This window comes from Petromyzon marinus, chromosome 3 (assembly GCF_048934315.1).
Source record: "Petromyzon marinus isolate PM22_M1 ecotype Great Lakes invasive population chromosome 3, UKy_Petmar_22M1.pri1.0, whole genome shotgun sequence".
Taxonomy (NCBI): domain Eukaryota; kingdom Metazoa; phylum Chordata; class Hyperoartia; order Petromyzontiformes; family Petromyzontidae; genus Petromyzon; species Petromyzon marinus.
Genome location: NC_133669.1, coordinates 24,817,713 through 24,832,217, shown reverse-complemented (window position 1 = coordinate 24,832,217; position 14,505 = coordinate 24,817,713). Strand labels below are relative to the sequence as shown.

Below are 14,505 nucleotides of genomic sequence, written 5' to 3'. Positions count from 1 at the left end.
TTAAAATATACACATCCGCAGAGGTACCCCTTGACAAAGGAATTAGCATCGAATTTAGCATTGAAATAGCTGAGTGATTAGCTTGTAACTGGTCACAGAAATAGCTATGTTAAAGTTAGAGCATATACATTCACCGAGGCACCTAGTACTCATCAAACAGGAGAATTTAGCGAAACACAACCACGCTCAGACATCAGACCTGTGTGCGAGCAAACAAGGTGTTCTGACAAAGAAATTAGCATAAAAATGCTAATTTTTAAAGGTCGTGATCTAAGCGTGGCTTCTTCCACTCCAGCGCTAATTCCTTTGTCAAGGGGTACCTCTGCGGATGTGTATACTTTAACTTAGCTATTTCAATGAGCCATTTCAATGCTAAATTATATGCTAATTCCTTTGTCAAGGCGCGTGGTCTTTTTCTTCTCACACAGCTTAAAGGTCGTGATCTAAGCGTGGCTTCTTCCACTCCAGCGCTGTCCTCCAGACAGTCTCGTCCCTTCACCTGATGAAGGCCGCTTGTGTTGTGGCCGAAACGTCGTGATTTTTTGTTATTTTATTTTCACCTACGTGACTTTACCCAATAGAACCAAAGAGTATGGATCCTAGCAGTCACGAAAGCTTTAAATCTAGTAGTGAAATACATTTTACTTAAGACGGCACAGTTTAAAAAGAAATAAATGTGGTCGCGATTAATCTGATGGAAGTGTCACGCGGTGGTAGCGTGACAGTCGGGCGCGGTGTGTTGATGTCGTGCGTTCATTGTCAATTGTCAATGTGTCTGCGGCCGTGTCTGCATCGCGTTACAAGCGTGGAGGTGGTGCCTGTCGAGATGCGACAGATCGTGGTGCAGCAGTGCCCTCTGGTGGACACGTCAGCGACTGCGTCGCGATTCCCGTGGTCTCCCGGGTGACCGTTAGGGAAATCAACCGGGGCAGATGGCCTCTGTGCCCAGGGGCTTCCACTCGGTTGCCTTATGCTGTTTTTTTTTTCTGTATTGTTGGGGGTCCCGGGTCTGAACAACTTAGGACGATGATGTGTCAGCATTTTGTTTTGGGTCCAAGTTTTTCTTCGCGTGTCCCTCTGTACGCTTTCCTCCAGCACTGTATCACACGTTCTAGATTTGAAGTTTCCGTGACTGCAAGGATACATACTCTTTGGTTCTTTCGGTAAAGTCACGTAAGTAAAAAAATAAGTAAAGTTAAACAAAAATGAAAAGAACTACATTTAGTTGTTTTGAAAACAACTAAATTTAGTTGTTCATTTTTTTGTTTTATTTTATTTTATTTTTTACTTACGTTACTTTACCGAAAGAACCAAAGAGTATGTATCACACGTGACTGTCAACCAGACACCGCAGTTATGTGGCCAAAGTTTTGCGGCTTACTCCGTCTGAGCGGTATGTTTGCGTAGGACTGAACTTGAGTGTCGAAGGAGAAATGGTTCCACCTCACGTTGGCGCAAGTCCGGCAATTGGTGCCATGCATGGGTGAGGCAGTGGGGATGAGCTTCAGATTTAAGCTGTCCCATGTTCGTTTTTGGATAATTAGGCCCCAAATTAGAATCAGTTTCATGTTTCATATTCTTAGCTCTTTCGGTAAAGTCACGTTGAAGGGAAAACAATAAAATAATAAAATATATATAAAACAATAACAATTCTCACGACGTTTCCACCATAACACAAACGACCGTGAGAATTATTATTGTTTATTGTTTTAAATATGTTATTATTTATTATTTTATTGTTTTCCCTTCAACGTGACTTTACCGAAAGAGCTAAGAATATGAATTACTGCAGTCACGAAAGCTTTAAATCAAAAGTTTCATGTTTGTGGATTAAAATTTGTTAAACGGTGAAAAAAAAATTAGTGCAGTAAATGTAACTTTTAATATTTTTTATTGCATTGAATGTTTTGATATAAAGTGACATCAAGAAAACAATAATTGTAATGTAAGCTTATTTATATTTTAGGCTGAATCATCAGTGGTGAGTCATCTCTGAACGGGTCCTGGACCCTGACCAGCGTGGTGAAGTATGGCCAAACAACCCCCATGACCAACGCAGCATGGGGAAGCCCTCATCCAGCAGTGGATTGACAAAGGGCTGTACATTTAAATTTTTATATTCTTGGTTCTTTCGGTAAAGTGACGTAGATAGTACTCTTTGGTTCTTTCGGTAAAGTGACGTAGACTTTACGTAACTTTACCGAAAGACCCAAAGAATATTAATTCCTGCAGTCACGAAAGCTTTAAGTCAAGATTGTATTTTTCACTAACATATCTTCAGGGAAAAAATAATGACATCCTCTGAATTATTTTGTAATGGGGGTGGTTTGGGCAAGCGTTCATCCAGCAGTGGATTGACCATAGTTGATGATGATGATAATGCAATTAATGTAGCCTGAAGCAGTAAATCATTCTTATGCACATAAAACCACATTTACATATATATACACACACAACTCTTAGCTCTGGAAAATGTTGATAAGAGACTCCAAGTTGGTATTATTTAACTGGCAGATGACACGAGTCATAAGTCCTGAGCCAAGCATTCACCCAAACTGGTTAACGGTATATATTCATTTTTAGGAGGAAGTGACAGGTTTTTTTTATCAGCAGAGAGCATTTGCTTCCGGGCTTAATATATATTTTAATGGAGCACAGCGTTGCACACTGAATAGAAGTTCCAGGGCCCAGAGGCCTCTGCATTCGGAGTTGTTTTGTGGCGACGCTTTGTGCTAAGCGTGAACGCTAAACCAAAGGTTTGAGGAAGATGCGCCCATCGCCAATTTTCCCGGCATTCGCCCGGTCTTGCCACGTTTCGCCAGCTAAGCAGGGGCGAACCTGGAGAGCGCTTGGACGGGCGATCGCTGTGCTTAGCGGGTTGTCAGAGGCTGTGGGGCTACGTGATGGACAACGCCTTCACCAGCCCGCACTGATGAGTGTGGTGGAGTATGGTCAAATACAATCTGAGATCTACACGGCGTGGGGAGGCCCTCATCCAGTACTTGATTGACAAAGGGGCTATACGTGTATATATACACGTGAGGTGTGCAGGAACATTCCTCTCATTTGTCACTGAAGACCTGCACCGTGCATAACTCATGATCACTAAATGCACGCCCGAGGGTGATATGTAACTGGGTGTCCATGCAACGTAAGAGTCAATGTGCCAAAAACTAAATACTGCCACTTACGAATAAGGCGCACAGTTCTACATGTCTCATACAATTCCAAAACACAAACCAATCATGAGTGTCATTGTGGGGAATGTAAGTGACAAAATAAATAAGCAGAGGATACAATTCCTTCCTATGCCTGTCTCTTCACGTAAAAAAAAAATCATCTAGATTTGTGATTGATTACACATCCCATCGGCCAACAAGGCCTTTTGGGGGTGCATCGTTTCGACAGCATTGGTACACCACGCCAGCATTGGTTCACACAAGCATGACTCTGCTGATGAGACGTTTCATGTCGAAACCAGTTGAAGAGGATGCTTGTGTTGGACCGATGGTTTGACTCGCAGGTGACCGATCGACTGATGCAGGATTCGTCCCAGCTCAGATGAAGTTACACAGGTCGGGCTGAGAAGTGCCAAGTACATTAACCACATCCCTTGAAAATATTACCTTGAACGAATGCCAAATCAATATCTTGTTTTCATTTCACGTGACATTGTTTTCTTAAAAAAATACATTACAAGCAAATTGCTGCAATTATTGGACTACCAAAATTCATCCTGAATGCGGTGTAACTTTAAATGTTTTATATTAAATGCCCGAATGTATGTTCCAAAGAGATAAAGGCATTTTGCATTCACTCTTCTCCAGTAAATGTGTTTTTTCTCTCTCCACCAACTCGTCTTTGAAGTCCCTTGCCAACTCCCCGCAGCAGAGGAGAGTGCAGCGGCTGCCTGCAGCGACGGGATTTGCACTTGAAAGGAGCGAGAGAGTGGAGAGAGTGCTGCAGCAGAGTTTCTCATTGGCCGCACAAATCCTGCCTGTCGCATGGCAGCATTGCCCAAGTTTCATTATTTAGTGCGACAGATTGCCATGCTATTACGTGCCCATGCCCAAGCAGCAGGAGATCCAAATAAAGTTAAAATTATACACAAGTACTCGCAGTTCCAAATGGAAGAAAAAAAGTTAGTTCCAATGATCTGGGGTGGCATTCAAGTGTGCGCGATGTGTGTATATGTGTGTGGTGTGTACTTCTTGTGTATACTGGGTGGGATGATAATATTGACCGTAAACACAACGACATTACATTTTTTGGCAGTCAAATCACATTGATGTTTACCCCCTCGGCCGGCTTTAAATTGTCGTATATTTTTAAATTTACCAGGTAAGGCTCACTGAGCTATGCAGCTGTCTTTCAGAAGCGACCTGGCCACAAATGAAAGCCCAACGAAGTGACTTATCACGTGGAAATGTATAGCAGCCAAATATTCTAAACGCGCGCTTCAAAATGTGGAGCCAAAAATCCGAAGATCCGGAGAAAAATCAACACGACGACGGGGAGAGCGACACGCAAACTCCAAATAGATAGCAGGCGTTAGGGCTGGGATCGAAGCCACGACCTCCTGCATACCGGGCGAGGTAGTTAACATTTCACTACCGTGGCATCCAAGCTTTACCCAAGCCCACGCTTCACCTTCAATCTCCACAGCCATTCAGCGATCCGTATGATGCTCTGCGCCCACCCCCAGCTACAGCTGTGTGATCATCTGCGTGCAGTCCGTGCGATTGTGAACTGAACTGCCCATTTTCTGAGTCGCACCACTGCCCATCGCACTCGTGTGCTACGGACGGTCAGAGACAGAGCGTCCTATGCATCCTTCGTGTTGTCCAGATATCTCTTACAAAGCAATAACCGCAGGTACATTGAGGACGGTGTTTTTTTGTGTAACGTGCTCTCATTCCTAGCCTTCCTAAGTGCCTTTAAAAAGAAAAACATGAAATATTCACACGGCCGATTTTTTTAAGTGACCGCGTTGCACACGCTGCCACGTTCAATACCTCCACCGCCTGCCTAACGCTCCGTGATCCCCAGGACAGCTTCCCGGCGCGGTTCGGAGGGGTCCACTTTGTGAACCAGCCCTGGTTCATCCACGCGCTCTACACGGTCATCCGGCCTTTCCTCAAGGAGAAGACTCGCAAGCGGGTGAGTCGTTGCGAACCAGAACCGAGCCGTGCCGGCCTGGTCTCGGCTCGGCACGGCTCGGCTCGTCTCTTGCCCGCACAAGAGACGAACACTCCCCGCCCCATCTCAGCCCCTCCCCCTCTATCCCCACACTCCACCCCCACAGCCCCTCCTCCTCTATCCCCTTCACTCCACCCACACAGCCTCCTCTCAGCCCCTCCCCCTCTATCCCCCCCACTCCACCCCCACAGCCCCATCTTAGCCCCTCCCCCTCTATACCCCCCACTCCACCCCCACAGCCCCTCCTCCTCTATCCCCCTCACTCCACCCCCACAGCCCCATCTCAGCCCCTCCCCCCCTCCATCCATAGAGCCGGACACTCACACACGGACGAGGAGGGAGGGAGGGAGAGAGACTCGCTCGATGTCCATGGGTGCCACTGGTGCAGGGTGCTGGGCGCTGTGTGCGGGGCTGAAATGACGCCGCACAGGAGGGTCGGCAGCCCGCCTCGCTTGGGCCAAGGTTCCACCGTCGATGGCGAGGCGGGAGCGGGAGAATTTACCGTCGAAGCCTCCCTCCGACTCGTTTCCCTCGCGACAGCGACCAGCCAAATGTGCGCATCACGTGGACAGAATTCGGCGTTTTGAATTTCAAGCGTTCTGACGCTTGAGCCGCTAAATGAAATGGCAGCTGTTTTAGTTGTTTTTGTTGTTGTTGCGGAGTGCTCGCAAAATGTTGCGGAGTGCTCGCAAAATGTTGCGAGCAAGAGACGGACACTCCTCGCAAAATTTTGCGAGCAGCAGGTTTCGCGTGAATTGCCCGGAAGACCCTCAACCAGCGTCTGGTTTAAGCCGGTCCTTGATGTGAACGCTGCAGCTGCAGCAGCAACAGTGACAAACATCAGTCCCGGTCATTTGTACCGCGTGGCCAACGGCGTTAGTTCGAAATTGAACCAGAACGCGACGAATGGCCACGTGCACCTGCATGCTCCGTGACGCTTCGGATGGGATTGCCGCGCGGAGCACCGCGGTTCGTTTTTGATTGCGGCTTTTAAACGGAACTTGCGGTGGGGCGCGTGTGGGCGAGTTGGCGGGGCTGTTAGAATCGTGAGCAGTGTCTCCCTCTGGTCATCTCGGGTTTTTGTTGTTGTTGTCAGAGATGGCATTTAACTTTTTTTTAGCTAAATAATACAATTGCCTGTCAGCAGATGAGGCTCACTCGATAAAGTTTGGGAGATGTGTGTCATTTTACTCTTTCGATTACCCTTTACTCATCTTCATTCCAAAACGTTGTGCTCCTTCACCTCCCTCGCTGTTTGAAATGCTCACTGGATTATACACCAGGATACAGCACGTGGGCCTAAACATCGACGTGATGTAGGCTGAACTTCTTTCGCACCGTACGTTGCCAACCGTGCTAGTCGGAAGTGCGAATCTATGCATCGTTCCAGATCTACGGGGAGGCTGGGCAGGCACTGTCCACACCAGGGTGTTGAACCGACACGGCTCGGGTTCCAGGCTGAAACGTTACCACGATACATGAGTGGCTTCTCGATTCTACAGCCTCAGACCGGTGACCCATACAGGCCTTGAAAATTCTCCACTGTTAAATTCTGACGAAGAATCCTAAAACTCTGACGAAGAATTCTAAAACTTTGACGAAGAATCCTAAAACTCTGACGAAGAATCCTAAAACTCTGACGAAGAATCCTAAAACTCTGACGAAGAATCCTAAAGCTCTGACGAAGAATCCTCAAACTCTGACGAAGAATCCTAAAACTCGCGTCTAGCCGCCTGTCAGTCGGCTGCTGGGTTAAGGCCTACCCACGCATTGTCGACCTCCCGGGATTGTTTGTCCATACTTCACCACGCCGGTGAGCGTGGGTTGGTGACGGGGAGACATCGCCCTGGAACCCGTTGAAATATCACTCACCGCTGACATTGGCCACTGTCAAATTTTTTTAACTCGGGCTGCCAGATTCATCGCGCAGTGCGCTCGCCGCTGCACCACGGCTCCCGTCTTAACAAGGTTCACCCCCTTGCCTTACAAGCGAGGCGAATAACCGGGCTTACATTGATGCTTCAATTGACCATAGGTCAGCTGCCTGAGGATCCTGCTGCTCGGCAAATTGCCGGGGCCGCTTGATAATGCGGCGCTTTGGTGAACGGTTCACTGGGCAGCAGCAGCAGCAGCAGCTCTATTTCCGTCACGGCCGCGTTCAGCTGCTGTCCGCACGCGGGTGCTGAACCCCCGCGCGTGCAACGACGTGGGACTCGGTGCATAAATCACTTCGGCGACCGCATTGGCGTTTAATTGGGGGGGGGGGGGGGAAGCTTCCCTCGTCCCCACTTCCCTCCAAAACAGCAAAAGTTAATTGACGATGGCGCAGACAATGCAATAAGCTCCGTGATGGATCGGAGCAGATGCCACTTAGAGTAATAATTCAGAAATCATGAGTTTGCGACGCCGCTCGTGTATCACGCGCGGCGCGCCGAGCATCCTCAAGGTCACGGGAGAGAATTAACGAGAGGTAAAATTAACGCGAGAGAAAAAAAAATAACGCGCGGGAACGTGATGTAAATTGGAAGATCTCGTTAAGATGATTTCAAAACGGTCTTCCCCTCCGAGTGACCTTGATACACCTTAAATGCATCATCTGATAGGTGCTTATTAAGCCCTCTTTAAAGCCACGAGGGACGTAAGCTCGGTGCTCATTAGTCAGAGAGGTTAAGAAAAAAATAATAATGACAGAATAGACTTTGTTTATCCCCGGAAGCAGCAATGAATCTCAAGAATTGGCATTTTATGCGTGCATGGCCAATTCCTTATTTGTACTCTTGCCTGTTGGCTGAAATGGGAGTACAGTGCGGAGAGTAAACCAACGTGCGGGAGGGAACAACACTGTCAAGGTCTGTGCCCAAACGCGAGAAAACCATTCTTGGTGTACTCTTTGGGTCTTTCGGTCAAGTCACGTAAATAGAAATAATAAAAAATAAAATAAAAAAGTAAAGTGAATAAAAATATCACGACGTTTCGATCGCAACACAAGCAATCGTCTTCAGGCGAGAGTAACTCTACTCGTGATCTATTATTTATATTTACGTGACTTGACCGAAAGACTCAAAGAGCACGAATTCTTGCAGTCACAAAAGCTTTAAATCAAGATTCACTCTCGGTGTGCCACCGCCTACTTGGCACGCACGCGACACATCGCAGGCGAGTGTCCCGTGCGTGCGTCCACTCTCGCGGTTCGAGCGGCTGGGCGAAGAGCGAGCGCGTCACGGTGCCCGGAGCGCTGACGTGCCCGGAGAGCTGACGTGCCCGTCATGTGAACGCCGCCAGGTGTGTTCGAGCCACTCCGCGTCGAGAGCTGGAGCGAGCATCGCGCTTAGAGCCACGGGCCACTGACGTTGAATAACTGTATGGAGAGAGGAGAGAAAGAGATGTATCCATAAGAACTATGAGAAAAATGAGAGATAGGATCAAGGGGCATTGAGACGAGCGCTACATGAGTGAGTTAGGAAAGCAATGAAATTGGGAGGTGGGTGTGAAGGATGTCTCTTCAGTTGACGGTCGACGTTCGAAATGGACTGCAACCCTCAAAGGAACGGCGTCCTCTCCCCCCCCACCACCCCCCCCCGGTCGCCCCAAACCTCCCACCCCGTGATCCGTGGATCAAACAAATAAATCGAGACGCCGGTGTATGGCAGCCAAGAGCAGTTTACAGTATGTGAATGCCGTCGCAAGACGTCACACGCTTGGCGCAAACGGTCCTTAGATGACTGTGCCCGATGAATAAATGGATGAATAGAGGTTTTTTTTCAGTTAGATCGCGTACACTTACGCCTACGTGTTAAACTGAACGGATGTAGTCTGGAGAGACGGAGCGCATGGGCATGACAACGCTCGTGGCCCCAACGTCTACCCAGACGCACACGCCACCACGTGGCCTGCGCGGTGTGACCGAGGCCGCCCGCTCAATTATTCCACAACGTTCGCGTAGTCAAGCCTGACTTATTCACACGTGGAATAATTACGTTGATTCGTTTGAACGCCGCAGCTGGCTGCTGCCGAGAGGAGTAAGTCCGAGCGATGCCGCGGGTCGCGGGGAGTGATGTTGCGGGGTCAGTTTGGGCCCCATGGGTCGTAGATGTTTCAGACGGCAATATTTGCGAACGCTGTTCCGGCAACTATTTTCGGCACGCCGCATCCATCTCGCCTTGTCGTGGATAGCACATGGACGGGAGACGCGAAGCCGCGTAAAACGTGCGCCCGCGGCTCAACGTCGCCCAAACAAACGGTTTCCCCGCGTAGATTTTCCTGCACGGGAACAACCTGACGAGCCTGCACCAGCTCCTCCACCCCGAGATCCTGCCCTCGGAGTTCGGCGGGAACCTGCCCCCCTACGACATGGGCACGTGGGCACGCGCGCTGCTGGGCCCCGGCTACGACGACAACGACGCGGAAGGGGCCGGCGCGCCACGCGCCACCGTCGACGGCGGCGGCGGCGGCGGCGGTGGTGGCGGCCTGCTGATCGTGGGCCGGCCCGGCGCTGCTGAGGAGCAGGAAGACGGCGGATGCTGCTCGCAGCGCCACATCAAGCGGTCGGTTTTTCGGTTTTTCTGCGCGCGGGTGACGATCGCTGATCGCCGGTCGCTTCGACTGTAATTGGCGCCCGCACGTGAATGCTGCGCGTCGACGCATTTTTTTTTGTGTGCGGTTGACATTTCTGATGTTACGTTTCGGTGAATGCAGGGTCCTATCTGAGCTTGACGAGATCCATGTAGCGCCTTTACCAAGGCGCTTTACAGCAACTATACAATTGTACATAGCATGATAATAATTTGGAACGAAGGATGAGGTTATTGTAAGCGGTGGTGTAGTTATGATGCTTTAAAACAAGAGAGATTGATAAGGATAGGCCTGGTCGTAGCTGGGGTGGCGGGGGGGGCGGTGACAGAAAGCTGGGGAGGCTGAAAAGTAATGAGGCATCATTGCATTGGGAAGACAAAGTGGGGGCGGCGAGGGGCTGGAGCCAGGAGGGAGAAGTGGGGGGTGGGGGGGGGTCCATACCGCCAATGACGTCCACACAACGTCCACACAACGTCCGCACAGTGCAGCAGCGGAGTCCCGGGGGGTGGGGGGGGGGTGGGGGGGCGACGAGGAAGAACGCACAACAGGGAATGAAAACTAACGTACAAATGAGACTATGAAAATGACACGTGTAATCAATTCTTGAATTGATTTTTAGAGCCCGAGTTGTGACAATTCATTGAACCACTGGGGGAATGAATCATTGCATGCCGATGCATTGCTGACGGCTATTGCAGATGCTCGACCTGAATATAAATCACATTAGCAACATAAAAATGACGTTCATTTTGTAATCCACAGTTGGGTGACGGCCTCCCCCATGCCATGCCATGCCACGCCACTCGTAGGGGGTTGTTTGTTGGTCTACAGAAGCACAGCGCAACGATGGGATTGTACTGCCGTGTCCCCCTGCTGCCTGCCACGTAGTCGCCCTTGTAACTTATAGCGCGACAAGGCCATCTGAGCACTGTTAAGGCTCAACCCCGTTTAGATTCCGAGACGTGAGAGGTCGGACGCGCACTGCAGGTGGCTTTGGTCACGGGTAGGGCATCGTTGTCCCGGATCATTCGGCCTCCCTTGCATCCTCCGGCTGTCGCGTTCTTCTCTGCACGCCATCACAGAGGCGCACGCGCTCCAAACCTTTAAAGTTGTCAATTAATGCTTTCGTTTTTCATCTTTTTTTCAAATCGGCGTTGTTTCAAACCCGCATTGTGGATGCTGTTTGTTGTGCTCACTGACCGGTGGGTGGGTGCGTGGGTGCGTGGGTGGGTGAGCGGGTGGGTGAGTGAGTGGGTGAGTGAGTGGGGTTTTTTTTTCAGTTTCAGTTGATTTATTTTGGTATAGCCCTGTGAGCCATTCGGCTCTTGAATCGGGTGCAACCACAACAAACAAAAAAACAAAAACGGTGGGTGGGTAAGTGGGTGGGGCGGGTGCGTGGGTGAGTGGGTGAGTGAATGGGTGGGTGAGGGTGAGTGGGTGAGTGGGTGAGTGGGTGGGTGGGTGCGTATGTGCAGCGTAAACTGATTGTGTCAACAGTTGTTTGTTTTGGTGATGATTACCAGATGTTGGCAAATTGTCCCTTGCTGCAAATCGGTCAGGGCTGTATGCCCAGTCGCTGAGGCAGGGAAGATGACTGAACCACAGTGCATATGGGCACGTCATTGCTGCTGCCGTTGTTGATTATAATTATAATGTGTAGATGATTATGATAATGATGATTACCTGTGGTAAAATAAATAAAAACTTCAAAAGGTGATTAAGCTATTATCTTCGAAATTTTCACTTAACTTGATTAGGACGGTTGGTTACATGTGGTGCGAAAGACGTTCAACATACGTATTACATGCGTAGTACATACGTCCAACATAGAGCCAGCGAGCAACACCAGATGTTGGGAAAATTGTCCCTTTCTGCAAATTGGCCAGGGCTGAATGCCATGTCCATGTGAATGGCAATGGCCAAAAACAATTAAAAATGTGAGAGAACAAAAAGAGTTCCACTTGCTTTTATATCTTTACTTTAGATTTTGTTGAAGCGAATGATACATTATCAAGCCAGAAGAACAGTTTAATTTAAATTGAAATCTTTTTTTAAGTGGAACCATTTATAGAAGCCTCCCGACAGATTAGATGTAACACAGCAAACAAACTACCCACGTTGTTTGGCGAAATTGTTAAACTTATTTAAAATTGTTTGGATGACGTTGAAATTCGTCACGCATTTGTTTATATTCTCACTGCAGCTTAGCTGGGTTCATCTTTTACGAATTTACGCTTCAAATTATCCTCCCACTCCACCTCGCCACCCTCCCACCTCCCCCCCCCTTCTTCACGAGTTGATTCCAGACTTGACTATTTTATTTTATGTCATGTTGAATTATAAAGGCTTCGGGATCACGTGACCTAACCCGCAGACCTTAAATCACGTCGGGGATGCCATTGCAGTGTAGTCGTGAGAACATTCGCGTAGCACGAAAACAAGCCTCACTCTTTCAAAGGACGTCTGGCTGTCTTGGAAGAGTAGGCCAAGCGCTGTCTGAAGGGTGCCCTGCAGAACTCTACACTTCCATTTCGTCTCTGTACACGAGAGCGCTGTATATTCGCACATCAGATGAGCATTACCGTTTTACTTTATTTCACGCGTTTATGGGCACTTACCTGCTTTCGGAAAGCCAGTTTGTGTTTTGCCTGCTGCTTTTCAATCCTGGGCTGATGAGCCAAATCGTGAAATCTGCGTCGGTTTCAAGGTTAAGAGATTCGGAGCAAATGAGCCCCGACGCAGCGGAATGTACAATCGCATCACGGCGTGCACTTTTGGCTTGGCAAGCGATTGCAAATGTCATTAACTGTTTCCGGATAAAACTCTTTGTTAACACGAGCAATCGCAGCAAAAAAAATTAAAACGCATCGCAATTACGGGGTCCTTACTCTACTCAATGTGTCATGGCCCACGTGCGCGGTTCCGTCTGTCAGTGCCGCAATTCTTGAGCGAGAGACACTTAAGCAAAGTCATTTTTTTTATTCTCTTCTATACATTTGTGCATAAATGTGTTGCACACTCCATTTACTCCGTTAATGACAACACGTCCTGCAACAGCAACGTTAACGTTAGATAGTTTTTTTGGTTTGTTGCAGCATTGATTTAAAATGTTCCTCGATGTTCTGCACATATTTTGCAATAAATCTGCAAGTTCCCAAGATGTCGTTGCAGTTTGCCACGTCAGTTTGCCAAGCTGGCAATGCTGAGATTTCTAAGTTCGAATCCAGGCAAGCTTCCTGTGTTTAAACCGGGCTCTTAATTGCAGCGAGATGATGATCTGGGCCCGGTCACTGATGACTGCACAAAAAAGAACAACCCCCCCCTCTCTATCTCTCCGCCCCCCTTACTCCTCCCCCCCTCTCTTACCTATATGGCCTCTTGTTACAGCAGCCCTTTTGCCCACTTCAGCAATTGTTTCTTGTTGTGGTTGTCCCACCTGATGACGGACGCTTGTGTTGCGCCCGAAACGTCGTGATTTAATTTATTTTATTTTATACCTACGTGACTTTACCGAAAGAACCAAAGGGAATCGCGTTAAATGTTGGTATTGCATTTAAACTGGCAGGCACTGTGCGTGCATATGTGTTATCCTGCCTTGGTGCGCAGTGTTTAGTGTCGCATTGTCCCTTTAAACCGGGCAGGTGGCTCAGCGGTGGAGTGAGCGGCTCACAAAGTTGCGGAGTTCAGATCCCTGATTTGGGGGGAGGGGAGCTTGACTCGGCCCATCAACCCTTTGTGGTCAATACAATCAGTACCACTTTGTGAGAAAGTCAGAAACAGAATCTTTATTTATGCTGGAAGAATCCGATTAGCTATGAAGCGCTTTTTTTTTACAGATTTCCGGTAAGTCAACAGCGGTTGTCCTGTAGATAGACTCACCCCCGCCATAGGGATGTGGAATTTCCACCACTGGCTCAGATCTGTGAACAGGAGATGGGCACTTGTGCATTTGAGCAGAAAAAATCTCCTTGACGTCATTTATGTCCCCTTACCAAGGGATTCACTCTTCATTTTCTGGACGGTTGCTAACTGGAGGGGTTTCAAAACTTTTATTCCTCACTGTTATTTTTTTGTATTTTAAAAAATATATATAAATGTCCCATACCTGTGTAGTGGGTACAAATGGAGAGAGAGACTTCTCTGGAGGCAACACGTTTATCATAACAATAACAAAAGCCCTAACAAAAAGGGGTATCTACCCCTTACACGTGGTAACCTAAGCAGGCCGTCTCTCCGTGCTAACGAGGCCCTAACACAACTGGGGAGGCTACCAGAGAGCGGACCCCGACTCGAGTCCGGGTCTTGTCTTCGGGGCTGCGCTTCAGGCTGACGGCTTCAGGTCTTCAGGTGTACAACAGCAGCCGGACCCGTTCAGGGGGACCCCCTCTTTGGGGGCCCCCGGGCTGATCGCTCCGGTCACCAAGCCTCCGGGTTCATACAGAGTGCCACGGCCCCCTGTGAACCCTTCCACCATACCTGGCACTCTCGCCCCTTATCCTCTGGAGGCTGGCACTGCACGTGAAGTGCAATGCCATCCATCCTTGATACACACAGCCCGGCTCACGCATCATGCAGTGGCATCCCACGATGCCACTACACCTGTAAGGAACTTGCGCGGCAGGAATGGATTTTCTAATTTGAGGTGCGGTTTAAATGACAGCCCGGGCCGGTGGCCAACGCGGCCGCCGGGGGAATGAATCCGACAACCCTGAAGCTTCAATGCGCAGCCACCGG

General features: G+C 48.9%; 1 protein-coding gene across 2 annotated transcripts in view; it reads left to right on the top strand.

The window, feature by feature from the left end:
• LOC116957754 (clavesin-2-like) overlaps positions 1-14,505 on the top strand; it is a 41,040-nt gene that overhangs the window by 20,126 nt on the left and 6,409 nt on the right. The window contains exons 3-4 of one of the 2 annotated variants that reach the window (XM_032980102.2): positions 5,050-5,160; positions 9,454-9,743. In XM_032980102.2, the coding sequence (XP_032835993.1) occupies positions 5,050-5,160; positions 9,454-9,743 (401 nt within the window). The remainder of the gene's footprint in view (positions 1-5,049; positions 5,161-9,453; positions 9,744-14,505) is intronic. The other variant, XM_076053310.1, reaches the window with a different exon arrangement.